The sequence below is a fragment of the Chinchilla lanigera genome, unplaced genomic scaffold (assembly GCF_000276665.1).
Source record: "Chinchilla lanigera isolate Chin_1 unplaced genomic scaffold, ChiLan1.0 scaffold00071, whole genome shotgun sequence".
Lineage (NCBI taxonomy): Eukaryota > Metazoa > Chordata > Mammalia > Rodentia > Chinchillidae > Chinchilla > Chinchilla lanigera.
Genome location: NW_004955472.1, coordinates 1,493,185 through 1,502,798, shown reverse-complemented (window position 1 = coordinate 1,502,798; position 9,614 = coordinate 1,493,185). Strand labels below are relative to the sequence as shown.

General features: G+C 54.3%; 1 protein-coding gene across 1 annotated transcript; it reads right to left on the bottom strand.

Annotated features, from left to right (window-relative positions):
• Window positions 1-6,421: 6,421 nt before the first annotated feature.
• Window positions 6,422-8,903, bottom strand: Sigmar1 (sigma non-opioid intracellular receptor 1). The gene is made up of 4 exons (XM_005401048.2): window positions 8,753-8,903; window positions 8,480-8,680; window positions 8,265-8,357; window positions 6,422-7,454 (listed from the first exon to the last, which is right to left on the bottom strand). Exons 1-4 carry the CDS (start codon window positions 8,901-8,903, stop codon window positions 7,228-7,230), a joined length of 672 nt encoding a protein of 223 aa, XP_005401105.1. The 3' UTR covers window positions 6,422-7,227.
• Window positions 8,904-9,614: the final 711 nt, after the last annotated feature.

Sequence of the window (9,614 nt, the reverse complement as noted above, 5' to 3'; positions counted from 1 at the left end):
CTCGCGGGGCGCTGCAGTGCGCACAGGTGTGCGCGGCTCGGCCCGGGGTCCCCGCGCTGACCGCAGCCCCGCGGCAGCGCACACACACCGCGTGCGCACCTACGCAGCCGCCTGCGCTTTGGTCTTTTTGAAAATTTCTTGACATGCTTTTTTATTATTCATTTATTTTTGGTGCCGGGGATTGAACCCAGGGGCACTCTACCATTGAGCTACACACCTAGCCCGTTTCAAAAATTTTAAATTGTGAGATAAGTTCTCACTAAATTGCCCAGGCTAGGCTCAAACTTACGCTCTTCCTGCCTCAGCCTTCCCAGTCGCCGGGACTACAGGTTTGTGCCCCCACACTCGGCTTCCTTGGACGTCGAATAGTGGGTTTCCAAACATACACGGCAGAAGAGCAGAGTATTACGAACCTCAGGTGCACGTCACCGTTTCGCAGTGTCAGCCTTTTGCCTGTCTTCACATATTCTCCACCCGTGTGTGCCTGACTTCCAAACCTGTCTCCCGAGCCCGCTGGAGACACACGGCTTTGTGCCTGCTGGCCTCTCACTACCCACCAGATCCTGTTCCTTTCGTGGAGGTTCTGAGAGGCAGGCCGCAGTTTCCCTTCTCAGGCCCCCTCAAACGTCCTCGCTGCTTTCTGTGTCCAGAGGGACCTGCTTAGGAAAGGCATGAGGCCCACCCTGTGGTGACCGAATAGCAGGTGACATTCGGGTGACATGTGGCATGGATGCACAACTGCACCACCAGCTCTGTGCTGTCTCCTCCTCCCCCAGGCAATCCGCTCCTTTGGCCTGTTTGCCCTGGCCGGGACCACCAGCTGCTCTCACCAGAATCCTGCCGGCTGTCCCTCCTTGCTCCCTGGCTCCAGCCCCCACCCGCTGCAGCACTACATCCTTGTCCCTGTGGCCTATCCCTGCCTACGCGGAGGCTCAGGGCCACTCACCTCAGACACCGGACCTCACGGCCCGTCAGCACCCCCAGCCTCGGTGCTCCAACCGAATCCGGCCCGATGCCCCCTTCAAGGTGGCTGTCTGTCTGTCCTGAGTTCTCTAGGGGCAGAGCTGAGCCTGGCTCAGGAGGGGAGAATCAGTGAACCAGTAGAGGCAGATGTCATGCCTTGGAGCAGAGGTCCAAGACCCCTGTGAAATGCTGCTGTCCTGGGCATGCCCCTTCCCGCAGCTTCCGGCTGCTCAGAGGTTCCTGGGGACAGAGATGGGTAAGATTCCTGGAAAGGTAGGAACTGGCAGGGGAAATTCCAGTTTTGAGAGTTTGGAGGTTATTTTTTTAGAGAGTTTGGGGTGGAGGAGAGAGGAGGCTGGGAAGTGAAAAAGAAGTGGGGGGAGAATGAATGAGTGAATGAATCAAGCTGGGAATGGTGGCACTTGTCTATAATCCCAGCACTATGGGAAGCTGAGGCAGGAGGATCACAGGTTTGAGCCCAGTCTGGGCAACATAGCAATTTAGTGAGACCTTGTCTCAAAATAAAAAATAAAAAAGGGCTGGGAATGTAGTTCAGTGTGAAGGCCCTGGGTTCAATCTCCACCACCACCAGCACCACCACACACACACACACACACACACACACACACACACACACACACACGCTTGCACACACGGTAAGCAGGAAACCGCCTTTGGCTCGGGACCAGAAGGGCCACATCTGAGGAGGGCTGAGGGAAGGGAATGGCCTCCTGGGTCCTGGGTTCTCCCGCTTCACCTGTGAAAACAAAACACTGCTTCTCAGACCACGGGCACAGCCTGCTCCTAGGCCTCACAGAGGCAAAGGCAGACAGACTGGCCTAGACCTCCAAACCAGTGCTTCATTCATCAAACATATTTATTGGGTACCTACTTTATGCCAGTTACTGTTGGATCAGGAAAAACGCCTGTTATAATGGCACCAGTCTAGGGAGGGAAACACAACTGTGTCAGATGGTGACACACACCACGGGGGATGGTGGCTGAGCTGGAAGGGATAGGAAGGGGAGGGCAAACTGGTTACCCGTTGCTGTGTAAGAAATCACCCCCAAGCCTAGAAGCTTAAAACAACAAACATAGAGTGGAACAATGGTACACGCCTCTAATCCTGGCTATTTAGGAGGCTGAGGCAGGATTGTAAGTTCGAGCTTAACCTGGGCATCTCAGTGAGATTCTATCACAAAATAAAAAATAAAAAAGGGCTGGGGATGTAGTTCTGTTGTAGTTTTGGGTGATGGCCCCGGGTTCAATCCCCAGTCTTGGAAATACACACATACACACACACACACACACACACACACACACACACACACACGCAAGTTAGTATCTCACATTTTCTGAGATTCAAGATTGGGTTAAACTACGTGTGGTAGTGCTCGCTTGTAATCCCAGCCCTCAGGAGGCTGAGGCAGGAGGATTGCTACAAGTTCAGGCCAACCTGAACTGCACAGTAAAACCCTCTCTTGAAAAATCAAAACAGGAAAGAAAAACGAAAAAAAAGTTGCTTAATGGGGTAGTTCTGACTCATTGCCTCTCATGAGATTGTAGTAAAAATACTGGCCAAGGCTGCAGTCATCTGAGGTCTTGGTTGGGGTGGAAAGAGCCACTTCCAGGGCAATGCACCACAAAGCTATGGACAGGGCCCTTTTTTCTCTCCACCCGCGCCTTTATGTAGGATTGCTTGTGTGTCCTCCTGACAAGGAAGTTTGTTTCCCCAAAGTGATCCAAAAGAAACTAAAGAGGCAGTAGTATTTTTTGTGGCTTAGAGGAACTCACACAATCACTTCTGAAACACGTGTATCACTTATTACAGTATATAACTAAGTCTAGCTGCACTCAAGGGGAAGGAAATTAGGATTCACCTCTTGAAGGGAGGAAGATCAAAACCTTTGTGCAGGGAGCTGGAGGTGCAGCTCAGCCAAAGTGTTCTTACCCAGCAGGTAGGAGGCCCTGGGTTTAAAACCCAGCACCAAAAAAGCAACAAAACAAAACAAAGCTAAACAAAAAAACCCAACCAACCAAAAAACAACAACCAAAACCAAAAACCACACAAGGGGTAGCATTACTTAAATGGTAAGGGAAGACCTGAACTTAAATGGTAAGCAAGGATAGAAATGGGGGAGGACAAGCGCTCTGTGGATGTCCAAGAAAGAACCTTGAAGCCAGAGTAGCCAGTGCAAATATCCTGAGGTAGAAGGTGCTCAGTGTGTCGGAAGAGACGCCCAGGGGCCACTGGGTTGGGTTAGTGATGTCTGGTCAGAGGTAACACGGGCCTTGGGGCAGGCTGTGGAGGGGTGAAAGGACAGGACAAGGTGGGAAATCACTGGAACATCTCCACAAGCAGACACCGGCCTTTCTGTGTGGCCAGCCTCCACACCTGGTGCAAGCGTGGGAATCAGGCGACAACTGCGGCAGCCAGACAAAGGTGGCTGATGGTGTCGTGGACCAGCATGGTAGCAGTGGAGGTGAGAAAATGGTGAGAACCTGGGTGTTTTGAAGACAAAACTGAGGAGTTGATGGTTCCGGTGTAGGATGTGAGATATTGAGAGGTGTCTAAGCAGATGCCAAGATGTTTGGTCTGGGAAGCTGGGTAAATGGAGGTGTCCTTAGCTGAGACAGTAAGGACTGCAGGGTAGGGGGGAGGTGTAGGGTTAGAGAATCAGTTTGCCTCGGACATTGTTTCCTTTTCTATACTGGGGATTGAACCCATACTAAGCAAGTGGCTTACCACTGAGCGACATCCCCAGCACCCCCACTTTCTTTTTTGGAGACAAGGTCTTGCTATGTAGTTCGGGCTGGCCTTGAACTCACTACAAAGCCAGGTATAGTGGCACATGCCTCTACACCTGTAATTCCAGTACTTGGGAGGCTGAGGCAGGAGGATCGCCACCAGCTCAAGGCCAGTCTGGACTATTTAGTGAGTTTAAGGTCAGTCTGAACTACATAGTGAGACCCTGTCTCAAAAAAAAAAAAAAAAAAAAAGTTCAACTCATTACATAACCTAGGCTGGCCTTGAACTGGTGGCAATCCTCCTGCCCCAGCCTCCTGAATACTGGGATTACAGATGTGTGCCACTATACCCAGCCCCAGCCCTTTATAAAATTGTAGACACAGTCTTGCTAAATTGCCAAGATGGCCTTGAATTTGTTTTTTTTTTTTTTTTTTTTTTTTTTTCCTACTGGGAATCAAACTCACAACCTTGCGCTTGCCGGGCAGTGGCCTTGAATTTGTTATCCTCCTCAGCCTCCTGAATCATTGTGTATTAAACCTGGGACCTCCCTTATGCTAAGCAAAAACTCTACTACTGAGCTACAAACTGGCCTTGAAGTTGAGATAAGCCTGCCTCAGCCTCCTAGGTGGCAGATGCTGAATAGCCATTGTGCTTGGCTTGTTTTGGACATTTTAAGTTTAAAATATCTATTAAGCAACCACGTGGTGATGTTCAATAGAGACAGAAGCAGTAAGCTGTCCAAAGCTAGAGCACAGGAAGAGATTCGACACAAAGACTTAGGAGCCAAGAAACATAGATGGTATTCAGTCATGAAATATGAGAGCACTTGGGAGGGGTCTGAAGTGGAAAAGAGGTTTGAGGACGAAGTGCTAGGCGGCCGGAGGTTGAGGAGATAAGAAAGTTCAGCAAAAGAGGCAATGAAGGGAAAGAAGTGTCCTAGAAGCTGAAAGCGTCCTAGGAGTGGTTACCTGCGTCAGAAAACACAGGCTGGGATGTAGCTCCCGAAGTGGAAGAAGCCGTACTTAGCATACATACAAGACTGGGTTCAATTCTAGCACCAACCAGCAAGAAAGTTGAGAACTGTGAAATGACCATTCCACCTATCAAGAGATGGGGAGGGGCCTTGGAACCTAGTTCTCTGTGGGAGGGATGAGGGGTCACTGGGGCATCCCTGATAGCTGTGTGCTCTGGGCCTGGCGGTAGAGCTGAGCAAGGAGGGTCAGGGGAAGGAGGCGTGGTTCTGCAACCCGGGGTTGGAGAGGCTGGCCTGTGCCTGCCGAGCCTGCTGTGGCCAATGTGGCAGTAGTCAGTGGGGGATCAACGCAGTCAGTTTGCCTAGGCTTCGCGTTCATTCAGAGACATACACTTTTCTGTTGTTTAGAGACAGGGTCTCATTATGTAGTTCAGGCTGGTCTTGAACTCACTATGTAGTCCAAGCTGGCCTCAAACTTGAAGTGACCCTCCTGCCTCAGCCTCAGCCTCCCAGGTGCTGGGATTACAGATGTGCAGCACCACGCCCAGAGCCAGAGTCATACATTTAGACTTTTGATGTTGTGTCCAAGTGAGGTTATACGTGCGGTCTTTCTTGTGTTCATCAGAATGTCAGACTTTAAAAGTTGGGCACTCTGGGAAGCTGAAGCAGAAGCATAAAAAGTCTGAGCCTGACCTGAACAATTTTGTGATCTAGCAAGAGCCTGTCTCAAGACAGGAAAATAAACCAGGTGTGCTGGTGCTCATCTGTAATCCTAGCACTCTGGGAGGCTAAGGCAGGCAGATCTCGAGTTCCAGTCCCACCTGGGCAACCTGGTGGGACTCAAGGAAAAAGAAAAAAGGCTATCTCGGCGGGGGGGTGGGGGGAACAAAGGAAAAGAAAGGAAAAATAAAAAGGCTGATGCTGTAGCTCAGTGCAAAGGTCCTGGGTTCAATCCCCAGTACTGGGAAAATGTTAAATTTAAAATACATAATTTTATAAGCACACTTCTCCCCTTTTTTTAAATACTAGGAAACTTAAGAAATGAGAATGACCTGAGCTTTATTTAACCTCAGAAGGACATGCTGGGACAAGGCAGCCAAAAATACAAAAAGTAAGAAGGCATCTGAAAAAATTAAGAAGTGCCGTCTTTGGGAGTGTAGGCCGACCTCATACAGCACCAGGTGGTACGTCTGCTTTCCACCCCAGGCACCCCAGAGAAACCGGGGCTCCAAAGGCAGACCACAGAGCACAGGAGCCGCTGCTTTGGGCAGGGACTTGCACAGTACCGAGGCAGGGAGAATCCCGAGAACAGCACCTTTTCCTCAGCTCAAAAGTAGGGGCACACCGCCACCCTGTGGCCATCGAGGGCTGGATTCGCACGACCTGTTCTCAGATTTGTACTTGGCAGTATAAAGGCAAGACTCGCACCACTGCACTGTGGCCTGAATTGCTCAGATTGTGACATTCCCAATCTCTTTTCAACTGTGTTGAAAAGGATGTTATCACATATGTTAACCTCACGGCCTCAACCCCAAAACCCCTGATCTACTGGGATGGAGTCCAATAATCTGTAGGCTCAATGGGCCTCTTAGATGACTAGGCACACTCGAAGAGGAAGCTCTGCTACCGTCCAAAGCCACTGTCGCAGTAACTCAGTTGCACAGCAAGTGAGAGACCTTCCTGAGGTCCCCCACGAGTTACCAGCTTTGCCTGATGCTTAGACACAAAGAAACGGAACCGTTTGACAAGTCTTTATTAAGAGAGACAGATGGGCAGAGAACGCAAGACAGGCAGCGTCTGGAAACTGGGATGGGGTGTGCACACACGCACAGAAAAAGCCCTCTCTAGGCCAGGGGTGGACCCTTGGAGCCAGGGTGGAGGCCAACTTTCCCACCACACCCCCAAGGGAGGAACGGGGGTCTTTCAGGGATGGAAGCGCTTCACCTTCGGACTCTCCACATTCCGCTGGTTCCCCGGCTGACTTGGTTACTGAAGGGGCAGGACAAGCCGTGGGGGCACTTGCATAGCAGGGGAGCGGAAGGGGCATAAGGCATATGGTGAGGGCAGGGCAGAGAACGGGAAGAGCGCGTAGCCATAGGGGAAGGGGGCCTCCAAAGGGCAGCTCCCGGCCCCAACACTGCAGGGTTGAGGGGTAGACTGAGGCAGTGTTACACCCACCCTCATTCTTAACTCCAGAGCCCTAACTGCAGGCAGAGAGCTCTGGACAGGCCTGAGTTTGCGAGTCAAGCTTGTGATATGTGCGTTCAAACACGACTGGCCCCCTTAGAATACAGCGGGTTCCCTCTCTGGATGGGTGTGAGTGAATGATCCCGCAGTGCATACAGGTTCGGGCATCTGTATGTCCCAAACTGTTCCCGTGGATCTGGATGTATAAGCGTGTAGGTCCCTCCCAGCACAGCAGGAGCTCAGTACTGGCACGGCGTGATAGGTCCCTGCCTGTGTACATGGGCTCCCGCCAGTGGACGTGTGTGGGCCTGCCCACTCCCATCCGTCTACAGGTCTGCCTTCAAGGCCTGGCTGGTCAAGGGTCCTGGCCGAAGAGGTAGGTGGTGAGTTCAAGCCGGAGGCACCGGGCATAGGCGCGAAGGGTATAGAAGAGGGTGAGGAAGTCCTGGGTGCTGAAGACGGTGTCAGCCAGTGCGAATCCCAGGGTAGACGGGATGACACCCCGGCCGTACTCCACCATCCATGTGTTTGGTCCCCACTCCACAGCCGTTGCTTCACCAGGCCCATGCACCACTGTCTCCCCTGGGGACAGGGAGCACATACATGAGGAGGCCGTCTCTGCCCTGGCCCTCTACTTCGGGGTTTCCCTGGCCCATGGGCTATGTAAGGGTGGGAGATGAAAACACAGCTTCAGGAAAGGAAAAAGCCCGACCTCACTGGCCTTGTCTTCCACTGGGAGAGGAAAGAGGACCACATAATCAGCCCCACATGTGCTGGAGCACCACCTGGCCCATGTCCTCTCTTGGTGGAAACCAGGCTACCCCACACAGCCGTGGGCTATTGTACGAAGTCATGGAAACATAAAGTCCCAAACCTCACTCATGTCCAGAGGACATTTAGGTAAACTTAGGCTGGGCTGGGTAGGCGGGGAGGGGTGCTTACAAGATTTGTGAGGCTTTCAGAGGAAGCTGTTCAATCACAATGCTTTTGTGCTTACACTTTACCTCAAATTCACTTAGAAGTCCAAGGTTCCACCGTTTAATGTAAATTGTTTCACTATTTAAAAATGGGATGGAGGGACACAACTGTCTTATCTTTTGGGTATGAGAGCATTTCTGATTACCAGCTGTGTCCCCAACACTCCCCATCGCTGGGGTATTCGTTGGGTAAAATAGATAAAAATCAGACAAGTTTGACAGGAAGCTATGACCTTCGGTTTCCCTTTACCAGAAGAAAACGCAGGGCCCCTCCACTCTGCCCCAACCAGCCACCCGTGGCTCAGGTGGGCGGGGAGGAAGGAAACCACGGGCAGGGCTTCCCAACACTCCCTTTCCGACCGTGGGTGCTCCCGGCGTGAGGAGACCCACGCTTTGCCAGAGCCTCTTTACTCACCCGGGTAGAAGACCTCACTTTTGGTGGTGCCCTCTCTCCACTGGTGGAAAGTGCCCGAGATAATGGTGTCGGAGATCTCAGCCCAATAGCGGCCTAAGTGACAAGGGGACGGACAGCGACGGTCAGGGTGCCCGCCCCACACGGCTCGGCCGGGCGTCAAGGAGGGCACGGCCCCGCCTCCCCGCCTCCCCGCCCCGGCCTCCGCCAGCACTGACCCGAGTGGCCGCGGGAGCCCAGCGCGGTGCCGAAGAGCAGCACGTACTCGGACAGCGAGGCGTGCAGGAGGCACATGGCGCCCATCCAGCCGCCCGCGTTCACGAACACCCACTGCAGCTCCTCGTCGGGCAGCACGTGGCCCGGGTGCAGCCGCCGCAGCTCCACGATCAGCTTAGAGAAGGCCAGCTCGTGGTCCAGCCCTGGCGGAAACAGGCGCGCGGTCAGCGGCAGCCCCGGCCCGGCCGCCCGGCCGCCCCGCCCCGCGCGCTCACCCGCGTACTGCCGCGCCAGCTGCGCGATCTCCTCGCGCTGGAAGACGAAGCTCTGCGCGCCCAGCCAGAGCCACCCGATCTGGGTGAGCGCCGCCACGGCCGCCAGAAGCAGCGCGACCCACGCCCAGCGCCGGCCCACGGCCCACTGCATCCCTCCGGGCGGGTGGCGCACGGGAACGCAGCAGCGAGCCCGGCCAGAAGCTGGGGCGCTCCCCGTCCAGCCCGCCGCCGGCGCCCCGGGCCCCGCCCCCGCGCTGTTTCGCGCTGACCAATCGGACCGGCCCGAGCCTCTAGCACCGCCCGGCCGGTTGAATCATTTCCTAGCGGCGAGCGCAGAGGGGCGGGGCGGGGCCGCGCGCGGGGGGCGGGGCGAGGGAGGGGCGGGGCGTCCGCTCAGCCGCCGCGGTGGGGGCTGCTGGCTGGGTCTCTCCCAGGCTGCCGCGCGAAGGGGAAACCCAGAACTGACTGCCCCGCTTGGGCTCAGTGTAAAGCAGGCGAGCCCAGACAGTAGAGCCCTCCGGGACCCTAGCTTTACCAGCACAGGTGCCGAGACGATGCGTGGGACTCGAGGGCAGGCTTTTCGGAGGCCTGGCCCTTGAGCAGAGTCTTGAGAGAGAAGGGTTTTCCAGCAGACTGGGCCCACTGCAAGAGCAGAGGTGCAGAGAGAGGCCGCACCCACTCCCACACACACCGGAGACTGAACCCAGGGCCCTCCCACTGAGCTGCACCCAGCCCACCCTCCCCACTTGGTACAGGGTCTTGATGAGTCGCTAAATTGCCCAGGTTGGGCTCAACTTGTGATCCTCCTCCTTAGCCTCCTAGAGTCCTGGAATTGCAGGCACGTGCCACCATGCTAGGTTAG

Coding starts and splice junctions, on each gene's coding strand:
- Sigmar1 (XM_005401048.2), bottom strand. CDS start 8,903: ATGCAGTGGGCCGTGGGCCGGCGCTGGGCGTGGGTCGCGCTGCTTCTG. Junction 8,681..8,752: donor GCTGGCGCGGCAGTACGCGG/GTGAGCGCGCGG, acceptor TGTTTCCGCCAG/GGCTGGACCACGAGCTGGCC. Junction 8,358..8,479: donor GGGCTCCCGCGGCCACTCGG/GTCAGTGCTGGC, acceptor CTTGTCACTTAG/GCCGCTATTGGGCTGAGATC.